Here is a 15,282-nt window from a genome sequence, read left to right on the forward strand (position 1 = left end):
GCATACAAGCGAATCACAATCGTTAATTCACTAATAACATAGTGATGGCAAGTCACAGAATCATATAGTGAAAGAGAGAATTCTAACACTCAGAACAACACAAACAAGGAGTAAAGAGTAGAAACCAATATAATGAAAGCATTAAGTAGTGGATGAAAGGGAAACATTAGTGGAAATTAAGGATAAGGATAGTAATAATAAAATAATAATTACATTAATACCCTAGATGTTGCTAATAGCATAAGTAAGGCTTGATTTGATCTCGGCGGAACCTAAACAAGGCTCAACTCGAGATTGGCTTGAATTCAAAAGAATCAATTCAAAATCGATGAATTGAAACTTAAACTTGATTAAAAAATAATTTTACTATGAATTCGATCCATGTCAGCTCAATCTCAAACTTGGTTTATTTTATGAAAATGAATTCAATCTTTCACTCATACTTAATCAATCTGAATTCAAATATCAAGCTCATATAAAATCCAATCCTAAGCATAAGTGGATTACACTCACAAGAAAAACTAAAAAAAAAAAAAATTATAGAAAGATGTCTTAATGTTTGTCATGAGTGACACAGCAGCCCAACTGAGCACTAACATTAAAATAATGTTTAAACAAAGATTAGCTTCATAAACAAAGGACTCCTAAAATACTCAACAAAATGCTCTAATTTATAGCATTCTACCTCTAAGTATTCCTATTTTTTTTCTTCTTAAAATCTAATAGCAAATCCCCAAACAATAATATTACTCACTAACACTTTATAATAATAAATTATGACTAATATTATAAACAAACAAACAAATCAAGAACAGATATTCTTTCTTTCTTCCCCATTTCACACTCCCAAACAGAGACTAAAATTAATTTTTATTTTCTTATAAAAAGAGATTTTACTCAGAGATGACAACCAAAGCAATTGCAGGTCCTAGGAGTGAAAGAACAGAACCCAAAAGGCCTATGTGGAATGTTGCAATTAATTGCATAGCAACAAGGAGATGGCAAACACAACCCTTTAGCTCCTCCACAGCAAGTACAAAGAGCACATATCCGAAAACTATTGAGCTTTCTTCTTGTTTCATTCATCATCATCACAAACTTCTCCTCCCTTAGAGGCACCATCAAGCTCTCCTGGCTCCTCTTCTCCTCCTTCAAGGAAGGCCCATTTTCCTCAAAATGATCAAGAAACAAAACAAACCCACAATAAATATTCCAATCTTCATTACAAAAAAGAGCAAAAGATCTAAACTTTGAGGTGAAAAATAAAAACACTTACTTGGGTTAGTGAAGTTGCTTCAATGGAAGTGATCACATTAGCCAAAATGAGGAGAAACAAGAGAAAGAAAGGCATTCTCCAGGGAGACATGGTGGCTTTGGAAGTGGGTTTCGATGGGGTTGAGCTAAAACAAGAGGGAAATTGGGTAAAAAGACTGGGGAGTTGGAGCTGATGGGATGGGTTTTGGGTTGCTTTTGAGACTTTTTGGACATGGGTTTTTGGTTTCTTTGATTTGATTTGATGTCTAAATATATAAAGAGAAAAAAAAAAGTGAAATTGAAAGTTTCAAGTAAAAAGTTGAAGCCTTTAAAGTCTTTAATTTGATGATGGGTGGGATTTAAATGAAGTCTTGGGAAATTGTTTGGAGAAAAGGAAAGTTGATGAGAAAATGGTTGGTGCATTTTTTGGACTAGAACCTAAAAGTGGAGGGTGTTGCCATTTGATAAGATTTGCCTGATTTAACCACAATTCAAAATGCTCCAATAGCTTAAATGCTTTTAGAACTGCATTAATAAATTATTAAATTATACTAATGGCAAGTACATAATATTTATTCTAAACTTCTTTTTCACTTGTATTAATTTATAATACATTTGTACAGAGGTCAAATTTGATATGAGTTACTCAAACTCAAATTCTAATTTAAATTAAACGAATTGAATTCAAATTATCTTGAAGCAAATTTGATATTCAATTATTTTTTAATCAAATTCATGGTTTAATTTAGTGTTAATTTCAAAGTTAGGTCTAGTTTGAACTCAATCCCACCTTATCTAGACCTAGTAGGTTGAATATCTTGTTTCATAGTATAGGCTTTTTGGGCTATCTATGTTACTATATTTATTATGTTTTTCTTCAATTAGTATAAATAATTAGGAGTGGACTAGTTGTTTAGAAAAAAGAAATCTTAAACTAGGTTTAAAAATTTATGGAAATTTAATAAAATTAGTATGAATAGTTACTTGTAATTTTGATATTCTATTTTTCAACAGAGATTTATTGAAAGTAGTTCAAATAATGGATGTAAACTCATTAAAAATAGAAATATTTCATACTTATCAAAAACCATTGTGAAACTTTTTCCCCCCTTAAAATTGATATGAATTGACTAATTTATCATCTCTAATGAAGATGGCTAGAATCGAGATGGAGGGAAATCGGGAAAGAGAGAGAATCCGACCAAAGTCAGTGATAGTCATCAAAAGTGGTGACAAAAAAGAAACCTAAACAGTAATCACTTTTTAAACTTTAAATGAAAGGAAATTGTTAGGTTTTTAAACTTATAGACAAAAGCGATAAATTTTTAATTTTTTTAATATTTTTAATTAAATGATATTTTTACTTTTTAACTCTAACAATGAATTTTAATAGAACAATAGGTATTTAAGTTTTTAAAAATTAATGGATATGAGTTTAAGATTTCACCAAACTTTGGATGGGAATAAGTTTTTGGCCAATGGAAAAATTTTAACCCTTTAAGTTTGAAGACCAAATAACTATTTTCCACTAAAGGTTTGATAAAAGTATATTCCAACCCTTTAAGTTTGAAGAAACTATTTTCCCACCCATTTATTAATTTTTTCCAAAAATTGTGGAAAAGACAAAGAAGCCCTCAATTTAAATAACATTTTCCCCCATTTTTTTATTAAATAATTTCTTGTACCCACAATTTATATTAATTTCAATTAAAAATAATAAAAAATTTTACAAGTACAAATATACATAGGGTATCAATAATGTATAAACATATATTTGGAGATGAAATTAATTTTTAAAAATGTTTGGGTTGTTAATGAATATTTTCGGGGGCTTTAGTAATTTGAAAATAATTGGAGTGTTTTAAATTTTTAAAATTTTAATATGTATTTCAATAATTTAAAAAAGACAGTTATACTCCAAAAATATTGAACAAAACATAACAAATTAGAGGTACTAATGTCATATTTAAACTATTAAGAATATATATTTTTAAAATATATGAGGTGAATTTAATAATTTTTAAAACAAGTTAAGGGAATATAATCACCCCTAATAAATTTTTAATAAATAAATTTATACCCCCATAATACATTTTATAGCTCAATCAGATAGGGGTGTTATTGTAATATTTTAAACATTAGAGACAAAATGTAGTTAATTACACTCTATTATAATATTTTGACAAAATGTATATATACCCTTTGATTATTAAAACTATCATTCGACTTTCACAAATTGGTGAAAATATAGTTTTTTTTAAATTTAGTGGGTGAAATTTGTTATTATATCAAATCTTTGGTGGGACACAGCCATTTGGTCATGTAATTAACCATTGGCACCTCTTAGTCAAAACATGGTAATGTTATTGAAGCTAACGGTATCTCGTACTTAAAAGAGTTTTCATTTATAGAAAATTTTCATCAAATTTTCCTCGTTGATAATAATTGCTCCAAAACTCACCAAAAATTTTGCCAAATTCCTTTTTGTAAATAAATTATTGAATCCGAACGAAGCTCAACTCAAAACTCTCCCAAAAATTTGTCAAATTCCTCTTTGCAAATTATTGAGTGCAAATTAGGATTCAAAGGAGACAATTTGATGTTTGTTTAAAATCGATCAATTAAAACTTAAACTACTTGAAAATAATTTCATTTTAAATTCGATCTTAAATGATTTGAACTCAAATATTTAAATTAACTTAAACTTGAAACTTGAATCATTCAGTTTGAATTTAAGTTCAAATACTTTAGATCAAATTCAACATTAGGTTTTGTAAATTAACCTAGCCAGAATTTAGACTGAGAAATTGTTGTCAAACCAAAAATCAACAGGTCAACAAGAGACAAGATTAATTGCTTGAATGGGGTAAAATAAGCTAATCAAAATCTTATATTAAGAGGTTTTTATTATAATACGTAGTTAAGATAGAAGGTGACATTATCGACTACAGCTTATATCTACAATGTTTTTAGCCTGTATCGGATATTGGCCCAATATAAAGATCAGTTTATAAGTCGATTGGTTTAACCTATCTGAATTGACTTATGATATCAACATCATATAATTAAGAATTTAAAATAAACTTAATGGTTAAAACATATTTTAGCCATGACCTAAACTAGACTTGACACTGATTCTCAACCGGGTGGTTCAAGTTTTAAAGAGATGGTTGCGTGCACTCAATTTCAATCAATAATGAGTTGCCAATAAGGAGATAATTGCCTTTGCCCATCTAGCCGCTTTGTCCATCTAAAGTTTAGACTTTTGATTGATTTGTTTTACGGGCCCATTGATATCAGATAGGTTTCAAGAATTTTATGTGGACCCAAACAAATCTAAGGTCAACCAATATTAAATAAATCTACATATACATGCTAACTATTATGAACACATCATTCTTATTTACCTTCTGATTAAAATCTGGAGATACCTAGACTATATAAATTATACAACAAAGGTTTATGTTTTTTACAATGTGAAATTGATCCAAACCCGGATCCAATTGAAGGTCTATGCCCGATCCATAATCCATCCAAGACACCATCAAGTGCAATCCAATCAAGACTGATAAAAGAATACCAAGTCCAATCTCATCATTTGACAAATTCGACCCTACATGAAGTGTGAAGTCCAAAACCTTGTTTTGAAGAGAAGCAAGCACAAACCTAAGCTATGTTCAAACCCATTTCGTCTCTACTTTCATTTTGGGGTCTCAAACCCTCCTTTGATCACTCTCTTATCACTTGAGTCCATTAAAAGTCTAACAAGCCCAATAGAGAGTTTAATTAGTTATATGTATTTTATTGTTTAATTATGCACTTTACTTGTTTTTGTACTAAACTATATTTAATTAAGTTTATCAGTTGTCTTGGGTGAAGTTAAGCAAGTCAAAGAAGCTCAAAGAAGGAGACAAGAGTTGACATATCACATGGCTCTAGGAATTACTTCTTTTAGCAAGGCAATTTATGACAATTTGGCCTTCCCTTGCCTTACATTCTTCTTTGGGATTAACATAAAAATTAAAGCCAAATGACCTTGAAATGTAATGTAACTTCATTTAGGCTTCATTTAGGTTTCATTTAAATGTAATTTGAAGCCTATTTAAAGGCTCCTCGGATGATGTACTTTTTTTTTTACTTGAATATTGAAGAAAATTTTCCTTACAAGTGTTTTGCAATTCCCCTTTATCCAACTCTTGACCAGGGGGTTAGTGGTGATTCAAGGCTAGTGGGTTCCCTTTAGGCCTTAGTTTATTGATTAAATTGTTACTTGCTTGTTCTTACTCTCATCTCTTATCATTTTCTCCCTTGGCCGAAGTTTCTCTTGAAACCTATTTGGCTGAAACTTATTTTTCTATTGAGTTATGGTAGTTTAGAGTTGTGTTTGGAATTGAACTTGCTTAATCATCCCGATATAACTCATCTAATATTTGAACTTGAACTAAAATCACATCAGAAATCCTTTACATCCCTGATCCCATGTGAGTTCACTATGCGCAAACTTTTTGTCAATGTCAATGTCACTATCCGTAATACACAATTGCGACTAAGAGAACTATATCACAAAAACTCTTAGTTGAGATTAACGAGTATAAAACTACATAAACCTCCACAAGAAACCTATATTTTACAATATAAAATCTAACTTTTATACTACATTTGTGATCGTAACATAAACACTTGTCAATACAATTTGTACAACTTTAGTCTGCATACCATTTGGTATATAATTCATAAACATAAAAATCGCTTAAAGAATACATTAATATGCTTTAAGAAAGAGTACTTCAAAAGTGCCTTTTGATGAGTGGTTGTGACCGATGTTCACATGAATAAGAAGGTTTTAACTTGTGGCTATGCCCAAAATATTAGGTGAAACTAATACAATATCACTCTAATATTCTACTTTTTCATAATCTAGATATGGATAACTCAGTTTGCAAATATGTGTTCGAAATTAAAGATAATCTAGGTATCTTCCAAATCACTTTACAAACCCGTGTTTGAGATTAGAATCCCGCAAAACAAACATATATTCAAAATTAGTCATAATGTAGTTTTCTTCCAAATTTGTGGAATGAGCCATAAGGGAAAGGAATCAAAGGAATTTAAACACAATAATTTGGGAAGATGTTAGGAACCCAACAAATTACAAGCAAACATATTAACAGTAGAAAATGGTGAAATAAATTAGACAATAAATTTGTATTGATTCAACTAATTTTACAATGGATGAGAATTTCCTAATCCTTTACACACAAAATAGTAACAAAATGAAAAAAATCAACAATTTCCCCTCCTAGGTCTGGCATTCAAGAGGTCAAATTCTCTCCCTAATTTTTCTAGCATTCAAAAGGTTAAACTCTCCCTTACAATGGCTTTCAAGAAGCCAACTCTATATCTTAATCAGCCAAAGGCTGCCCAAACAAAACCCAATTTCCCTTGCTTCTTTCCTTTTGAAATCCCTCTTTTATACTTACCCATAATTGTCTTCATAAACTGCCCTCATGTTTCCCACTTTTATTCTTGCCATAGCAACCTTGGTAACTGCCCACTCCAGATTTCAAAACTGCCTTTTCATAATTGTCCACTTCCCCATTTCACAACTGCCCATTTGCCACCTAAATATGAGTCCTAACAGAAGATTTATTTAACTCTATGCTGACTAATGAATAAAACTGCAAAAAAGGTCCACCTCTCTGAAGCTATAGACTTAAAACTTTTATAGCAAAGATGATAAAGATGATTCTTATAAAGGTGATTAATCCAACGACTCCATAAGTGGGCTGGTGCGATACATCTAAAAAGTCACAATATACACTATCCTGATCATCTTTCATGACTCTGTTATTCGTTGTGTGTAAATATGAACACGTAATCAAACAAATCGAAGCACTATGGATTTGAATTCCTATTGATCTAAAGTCACTAATCAGATCACCCAAAAACATTAGATGCATGTTATCATTTCTGGGGTGTATTTGCTCATGAATCACAATGCAATCCAATTAAAACAAATACAGGCATAAACATATATATATAACAATCAAACAAAACAAGTAGGCTGCAAAAGTATGCAAAACCTTTTTTTACAGTGTAAGCCGGAATTCCGCAAGTTCCCAATAATTGCAGACTCTCCTTGACCTTTAAACTATAGATAGTCATCCCATTTTCATGTTCTTGTGATACCTGCTTTAAGTTCTTCAAGGATATTTATCACAGTCTAATGAGTTTGCTGGATACAATATGTTCTGTGACTGATTCCGTTCTGTGTCAACTCACCTGAAAAAAATAAACATAAGAATGGATGGTATCGAAGAAAAAAAGCAACCAAAGCAAACTCCACTAAAGCAGAAGTGAGTGGTATATGCACATTTGATATCCGAGTTACCAAGGAGAGAAATCTGCAAGACTTGGAGAACTTCAGAGGTAATATGAACAGCATCTTTCAACTTTATTCTTTGGCCTCCAGTTTATACTGTTCAAACAAAATGTTGACCATGTAGGCCTCTGCAAGACAAAAACCTGTCTAACAAAATGATTAAGGCAATCAAACATAAAAAATATAAATCAAACTTCAAGGATTTCACAAAGATCGTTATTTTGAGGTGAGGGTAAAAGAGGAGAAAATTGTACAATGAGAACCAAATTTGAAATAAGAGAGACCTGCAATGGAAAAAGTAGTAGAGAAGAAGTTGAAAACAAAAAGATGACAATGACTTCAAGGCAATAATGGTCAGTAGTTTCATGAAAAGCAGGCAAAAACATATGCAACATTATTAGAAATCTGGGGCCTATGTAGGCATTCATTGGAGAAGTAGAGTGAGTGCAAAAAATTTGCAGAAGGGTGCTTCATATAACATATTGGTCAAAAAATAAATCATGAAGAGCAAAAGACTGACTTTGGGAAAGATGAAACGTTCACACTGGGTTTTACCAAATGTGACAATTATTTCAGATTTTTATACAATGCAGCAATATCAAATTCAGAGTCGAGTATGTCAACTGAATCAGAAGAACATAATGAACTTAACATGAAATCTGTACATCCCCCTCAACAGGAAATGAATTTACAGATTACTTTAGTTGTCCAACCAAATATTGCTGAAGTACCCATCAGTTGAGAGACCACTTATCCCTGTGTCAATATCATCATCACCAGGAGACATTTGCCTAGTTATATCATCATCACCAGGAGACATCTGCCTAGTTTCGGTTAATGAGAGGCACCTGGGCTTTCCTGAGCCTGCTTCAACAAGCCTTTCTGGTTATAAAGTTGGTGACAAAAATAGCATCAAGCAGACGCATCAGCTGACGATGATGCAGATAGATTATATGCGAAAATTTCCATAGGGTGGTCAAACTTGCAACTTGGACCAAACTTGCAAATACCATAACGTGAATAGAAGATGCACAAAGGTTCTCCCTGTTTAAGTGTATAAAGCAGTTTAATCATACTGTATGTAACCTTCTCATCAATTCTTAATAAATTGAATGCTAAAATAATACACTTCAGATGATGTATCCTGCATGCTGTTTATGCATTTTCCATGGGCAGTAACAGATTATAAGAGAGAAATCCTTGAACAAGGACTTCTCTAATGAACCAAGCAAGATTCAGAGAATCTAACTCCAGTAGTTTCAAGAATGAAGATGTGTTGATTAAATAAAAACATCAGGAATAATGTGAACAAGTAATTCAATTCATCTAGGCGTCCGAAGAGAGACAAAGAAGTTAATTTAAAATTGGGTAGGTAAATTACCTTGCAGCAACAAATATTCCTTATATTCATTATATTTCTCATTGCAGAAGAGACACTTGATCCATATAAAAAATGATAAAAGGAATTTTGACAACAGAAAAAATATATTTATACAGTCGTAGTCAGAAGCAATATCATTACACAACCCCAAGTCAAGTAATCATAAAACCCTTGATTAGAACTCGACCATGAGTACAGGTAGGCTTCCATATGTTAAAACTAAAGAAACAAAATTAAAGGATACAACCGACCATTATTGCAACTTACCGGACGTAATGGAAGGCCTATGGGGCTCAATACACAGTCTGGAACAGGAGGTAGTCTTTCTCTCGGATGATGGAATCTACAAACTGCACCAAACTTACAATCTCCAGTCTTCATGTAAAACTGGCATTCAGGCTGGCCAGGTCTCTCAGGAAATACATGTTCCCTTTGCAATGCATAAAACCCTACAGGGACTGAACCAGAACGGTATGCGGAATATTGCCCTGCAGTCGAAGTTGCGGGTTCACTCTGGCGTGAAGTGCCATATATTTGATTGTTTCCCACTGTTTGTTGTGGGTTCTCAGAAGAAGCAACTGACCCCAGCTGACCCTGAAAGAATGGGAATCCATGAGGATGTTTTCAAAATCTAAAATAACACAAATTTTACTAAGCAAAGATGGACATTACCAAATTTTTTCTATAAAAAATCATGGCTATTGACAGCTCTATTGCTAAATATCAACAACGACACAGAGCAAAATAAAATAAGATAAACACAGGTCTTTTAAGAAAACTTAAAACACCATTTACAGAATCTAAAAGTTATATGCTGTAACATCCATTAGATTATACAAGTTATGTTCACTTTAAAATAATGACACAAATTTCATGTTTCTTACTTGCTCTAGAGTAGGGGCGCAAACGAGCCAAGCTATGGCTTAGCTCAACTTGGCTTGAGCTCAATTTGATTGCATATATATATAGAGTCTGAGCTCGCTGAGCTGGTAGGATCTAAGCTCAAGGTCAACTTAAAAAATTATATTTTACCTCCTTGCATATAAACCCCCATAACATATATTTTTATCAATTATTTCCTATATTCAAAGCTAACATATTAGATTTTAAAGGTATAAGTACAAGATTAGAAACTTTTAGGGGCATAATGGTATTTCACTCGAGCCATGAACTCGAGAGCTCATTGAACTAGCCAACATCAAGCTCAAATTCAGTTTAAAAGTCGAACTTGGGTGGCTCGAACTCAAGCTCAGCTCGAGCCAAGCCAAGCCAAGCCTCGAGTTACTCACGAACAGCTTGGCTCATGCGCAGCTCTACTCTAGAGCACTCCCAGAATCATACACTACATGATACTACAATAATTACAAGCTTATGGATGACAATTTAGAAAATTTCTCTTCCTAATGGTTACTTTGGCATATCCAAAGAGGCAATTCTTAAGAGTCAACTTCCCATTGAACTCAAATTAGGTATTTACGATGGAAGTTGATCACATAAATGGCCGAATTTGATTAAAGGTGAAAATAATGAACTCCCCGGCCTTCATATCTTTTCACAAATTTCATGCAATTACTTCCTTCTTTCTAAGACCACGATTTGTTTAGGTGCTTCTACTCATATCTCTCTCAACACATGTAAAATATCATACTTAATGTATTCACAGTATTCAGTTAAAAGGGGTACAAAAAAGCTTACACTGTACGCATTCCAACCTGGAACTGAAACCACTCCCTGAGATAAAATCAAAGGTGCATAACTAGAAGGTGCTTGCCAACGTGGGCTGAGAATAAAAGATGCTCTGGGCCAGTTTGTAATTCCTCCTGGATAAGACTGTTGACCAGGAGTTGTTGGAGATTGAACAGTGGGATAAACAGGAGAGCCACCCAATGAAACCATCATGTTGGTTGGTTGAGGATGGTGGAATTTGCAAGTGCCTCCAAATTTGCATCGTCCAGTTTTTAAATAATAAGCACACTCGGCTTCATTCTGGGGGTAACAAGGAAATACAGCAAATAAATAAATGATATTATCTAACTTAAGAAGAAAAAAATATCAACACATAAAGTGTTAGAAAAAGAAAAGGTAAAACTACAAGAAGGGTTAACACATAAATAAAACTATGTGCACAAACGATGATATGTCACCATGTGATTGAATGATTTTGAATAGGAATAAAACAACACCAAATCACGTGGTAACATATCATCGTTTGTGCACAAATTTGTGTACATAGTGCTACTCTATATTAAAGGCCATGATATCTAGTATTGATCCAGATATATAAATGATAAATCAGCAAAAATTGCACTCACTCAAAGCAAAATCAAAATTATTTGCCTGGCCACTAATGAGAATAGTCACATAACTGTACAGATGCACAGAGCAAATCATGTTTCCCAATAAACACAAAACTAGACCAGTAAATATGGATTGTGCAAAAATTTGTTCTGTATTCGTATTGAGCAATCAAAAAAAAAGAAACAGACAAACAACAGAATGAGACAAAAAAAAATTAGGCATTAATATCAAATTATGAAATTAAAATTCTACTTATAAAATTTAAGGAAAATAAAGACTGCAAACCGGGCGAAGTGGATAGCCCAAAACATTTAAAGAGACTCTTCCAGCAATCCCGGCCTTGTCTCTAGGATGATGAAACTTGCATGTTGCTCCAAACTTGCAAGTTCCCGTCTTTAGGTAGTACTGAATAGTTCAAAGCAGATTATTAACTTGTCAGTATGAGATGTTCAAGAAATTATAAAGTAATTTTCTATATACAACATAGCCATTAAAGAAAAACACACAAAAAAAGTCATATGGCATGTAGCATTTTAGCATTCAATGCAATTATGCAATTATGCAATTTCCATCTTCTATCTACATTTTTATTTAATATAGAAATCATCAAAAACAAAAGCAAAGCAATTAAAGATTTAAAGATTCCCTAATGTTTCCCCCTTACCCCTACTCCCTCAACCCACATGTGGGCAGGATTACAAACCACCTTTGAACAATTGTAAGAGCCCTTACCAAATAAATTAAATGGCATTTAACTTCCAAATTATCTAATCAAAGGGTTTCAAACTAAAATTTGATTAGTGTCCACAGAATCATTATATTAATGGAAACAAGTTTTTAACTGATAGTGATAGGTGAGGACCTAACGACAGTATATAAGCTTAAATATTGTGCAATGTAGAACCAAACACAAGCATAACAATGACAATTTAATGGTCAAAAATCATGTTCACACAAATCTAGCAGGAAGAACATCCCAAATTTCTAATGCTTACTAGGAATTTCCCGTAAAAATTGTGAATTATGCAGTCTGAGACATGACCAGGATGTACACAAAGGCTTCATATCAGAGCATCAAGTTAATGTGACAATCAGTCATCATTCTAGGTCAACTGTGTAATACAACGAACTAGTAACACTCGAACCTGAAGCTGTACTCGTTATAGAAATGATTAAGCAGAAACCCCCAAACACCACTTTCATTTTCCCAAGTAAATACCCTATTAACTACATTACCCTGCAGTAACTTTCTAATTAATGTCCAAATTATACCAACAATAACTCCTAAATGTGCTTCTCTTTAGAGTGGTTTTAATCAAAAGGAAATATCTAAGCAACACTCACTAGAGGCACCTCATATCAAACAGGGGCATATGACTCCAGTGTAGTACCTGGAGGTTCTTAGTCTTACATTCATACACACTGCAGTAAGAATAACTTGAAATCTTTCCTATTTTCAGTAAAAATAAGGTTTTACAAAGAATGAGATAAAGAATGCAGTGTCTTCATTCAGATAAAAGAAGAATAAATACATGCCTGGCATTCAGGTTGTCCTAATCTTTCTGGGAACTCCCCTTTAATCCTTGCAGTAGCGATCGCCTGGAATTCAAAATAAGCTTGTTGAAGATATTGAATCCCAAAAAGCCTAAGTAGTGTCATGGTACAATCCGTTAACCAGGATGCTCAAACTTTTAGGAGGATACAGTCAACTTGAAAAATAAAAGTCAAGGATAGCAGGTCTGTACGTGTATGCATCTACATGTGTACTAAATATTGAGTCAACAATAATTTTATAAGAATATTTTCTATTAAGTACAACATAGTGCAAAGATACATGTGCCTAGCCATTCAACCACCTTCTTTGAACAGAAGAACAAAAAACCTCAAAACTAAGAACCTCATGATGCATAAATATTATCTCATTTGTTTATGATTTACTCTTTGAGTTCATAAGAATTGTCCAAACATGCTGCAGCTTATACCAGCTTCCGATTAGGAGGATGATTAAATCGACATGTTGCCCCAAATCTACAAAGGCCTGTTCTGATGTAGTAAGAACAATCTGGCTCGCCAGGACGCTCAGGATAGGATCCAGATTCCATTGCTTCATTTGGTCTCAAGGTCATTTGCCACATAGCATCTAAAAAACATTAAAGGAGTAGAATTAAAACATTTATAACAAAGTCGTGCCATTCAACAATCAAATTATACAATTTCAGGTTTCATTTCCTGCACAAATTATATTCCAGAAACATTCAAACTCTCATTCATCAGGGGGTAGAGTATCTTTAACCAAATTATACTGAACAATCACAAGGAAAGTCCCCAAAAGGAAACCAGAATTAAAAGTTGCATAAAATAAATGAAAGCATATAGGTAGATATCACAATTCCCTAAAAAAAGAAAGACTTCAAAACTATTCAGAATATGTTCAAAGTTGCTTGAGTCTTGGGAAAACAGAATGAGGGAACATATAAATTGCAATGCCTTGGGAAAAAAACCTTTAGAATGCACTTTTTTCTAATATTATCCTAGATCCAAATAAACACCAAGCCTAACTTCATAATTTTTACTTTATTGACTAACATATGGCATCATACAAGGAATTTTTTATTTCTCCTTCCAGTCACAAGTAAATACTACCAAACACATATACCATAAAGTCCATTTCTAGAAAAGAAATAAGACCAAAACAGGAAATTGTACACATCGAATTTAATCAAGTGGCAAAGCACTACAGAAAAAAACATAACTAAAGTTGAAGTGACATAGCTTAACACTAAATCAATCCAAAAGCAAAATCACTGTAGAAGAATCCTATCACCAAGAACAATCTACAAAAAAATTGTTGAAGATCGTATTCATATCCTTAAATCATCGTAAACTAGAAATCAAACCCTTCAATCATTTAACTTAAATGCAATGCAAATTCCTCATTTCTAATTTCACAAGCACCATCCATTTGAAAAATCACCCATAGATTTCCTCTTACCATATTCAACAATTTAATGTGTTCCAAATTAATCTAAACAACAAATATTTCATTAAATCTAAAATGTAATGAAACCGAAACAAATATTTGAGCTTGACTAGCATATAAAACATTCCATAAAAAAACATTAATAATAAAACAAATTCAATCGACGATCAATATGAACTAATCACAACACATCAGAAGGACAAAACAGACAATTCACGGAATCAACAAACAAAAAGACCAGCAAAAGAAACTGCTCTGCAACAAACCCCATTAAAAAAAAAAAAAGTCAATTCGTTTTTTAAACAAACCAACCTTGGTTCAACGACGTCGACAGTGACGTTCCCTCCGTCACACCGCCGCCGCCACGGGACATCGAAATTCCGGCTTCAAACTCCATTCTTCCTCCATCACCACACTCCCTCTCCACTCCTCTCCGCCGTCACCTCCATCCTCCGCCTTCCGCCGAGCCTGTTCGTTCTCACTCTTCAATCAAATCATTCAGATGAAGCATGGAACGTACTGACAAACGCACGGACGAAGCAGAAGAAAAGAGAGAATTATGGCGCGAAAATTACTCAATACAGCAACCACAATAAACAGGGAGGACGACTAAGATTGAATTATTGATAATTATTTTTATTTGATTTTATTATTTTGAATTTGATGCGAGTGAAGGAAGAAAGGGAAAAACAGGAAAGTGAGAGAGAGCGCGTCGTCTTCTCCTCTCCACAGAAAACTTAAAAAATAAAAGAATAAGAATAAGAACCAACCAACCGGACCAGACATTTCTCTCTTTCTCACCCGCGTTTTTGCGCTAAACGGAAGACGTTACGTTTTTTTCCCACTCGCGAGAGTTTCTTCGACTCTGTACTCGCCTTGCTTCGTTTACACCTGTTATTCTATCTGACTTGCGAGGGGGATACTGTCCGTAGCTGAGTTAGTGATTGCATAGTTTGTATGATGACGTGGCACACTGTTAATGGATGA

At 33.2% G+C, this 15,282-nt stretch overlaps 2 protein-coding genes across 6 annotated transcripts; both read right to left on the minus strand.

Annotated features, from left to right (window-relative positions):
* Window positions 1-853: 853 nt before the first annotated feature.
* LOC123204641 lies at window positions 854-1,617 on the minus strand. The gene is made up of 2 exons (XM_044621417.1): window positions 1,277-1,617; window positions 854-1,170 (listed from the first exon to the last, which is right to left on the minus strand). Exons 1-2 carry the CDS (start codon window positions 1,364-1,366, stop codon window positions 898-900), a joined length of 363 nt encoding a protein of 120 aa, XP_044477352.1. The 5' UTR covers window positions 1,367-1,617; the 3' UTR covers window positions 854-897.
* A 5,574-nt stretch (window positions 1,618-7,191) lies between these two features.
* On the minus strand, window positions 7,192-15,068 carry LOC123208824 (zinc finger CCCH domain-containing protein ZFN-like). 5 transcript variants are annotated; one of them, XM_044626395.1, is made up of 8 exons: window positions 14,608-15,068; window positions 13,298-13,455; window positions 12,852-12,914; window positions 11,601-11,720; window positions 10,713-11,003; window positions 9,285-9,611; window positions 7,646-7,764; window positions 7,192-7,536 (listed from the first exon to the last, which is right to left on the minus strand). In XM_044626395.1, exons 1-7 carry the CDS (start codon window positions 14,690-14,692, stop codon window positions 7,678-7,680), a joined length of 1,131 nt encoding a protein of 376 aa, XP_044482330.1. In that variant the 5' UTR covers window positions 14,693-15,068; the 3' UTR covers window positions 7,192-7,536; window positions 7,646-7,677. The 5 variants fall into 5 exon arrangements, with proteins under 5 accessions (XP_044482330.1, XP_044482329.1, XP_044482328.1 ...); XM_044626394.1 differs by having other exon boundaries at window positions 7,628-7,764; XM_044626393.1 differs by having other exon boundaries at window positions 7,646-7,779.
* Window positions 15,069-15,282: the final 214 nt, after the last annotated feature.

This window comes from Mangifera indica, chromosome 2 (assembly GCF_011075055.1).
Source record: "Mangifera indica cultivar Alphonso chromosome 2, CATAS_Mindica_2.1, whole genome shotgun sequence".
Lineage (NCBI taxonomy): Eukaryota > Viridiplantae > Streptophyta > Magnoliopsida > Sapindales > Anacardiaceae > Mangifera > Mangifera indica.

What these genes read in the sequence shown, in the direction of transcription:
- LOC123204641 (XM_044621417.1), bottom strand. Translation starts at nt 1,366, where the DNA reads ATGTCTCCCTGGAGAATGCCTTTCTTTCTCTTGTTTCTCCTCATTTTG. An exon ending in AAGCAACTTCACTAACCCAA is followed by an intron (nt 1,171 to 1,276) that starts GTAAGTGTTTTT and finishes GATCATTTTGAG; the next exon opens with GAAAATGGGCCTTCCTTGAA.
- LOC123208824 (XM_044626391.1), bottom strand. Translation starts at nt 14,692, where the DNA reads ATGGAGTTTGAAGCCGGAATTTCGATGTCCCGTGGCGGCGGCGGTGTG. An exon ending in ATCCTCCTAATCGGAAGCTG is followed by an intron (nt 12,915 to 13,297) that starts GTATAAGCTGCA and finishes TTTGAATTCCAG; the next exon opens with GCGATCGCTACTGCAAGGAT. An exon ending in TGGGCTATCCACTTCGCCCG is followed by an intron (nt 11,004 to 11,600) that starts GTTTGCAGTCTT and finishes TGTTACCCCCAG; the next exon opens with AATGAAGCCGAGTGTGCTTA.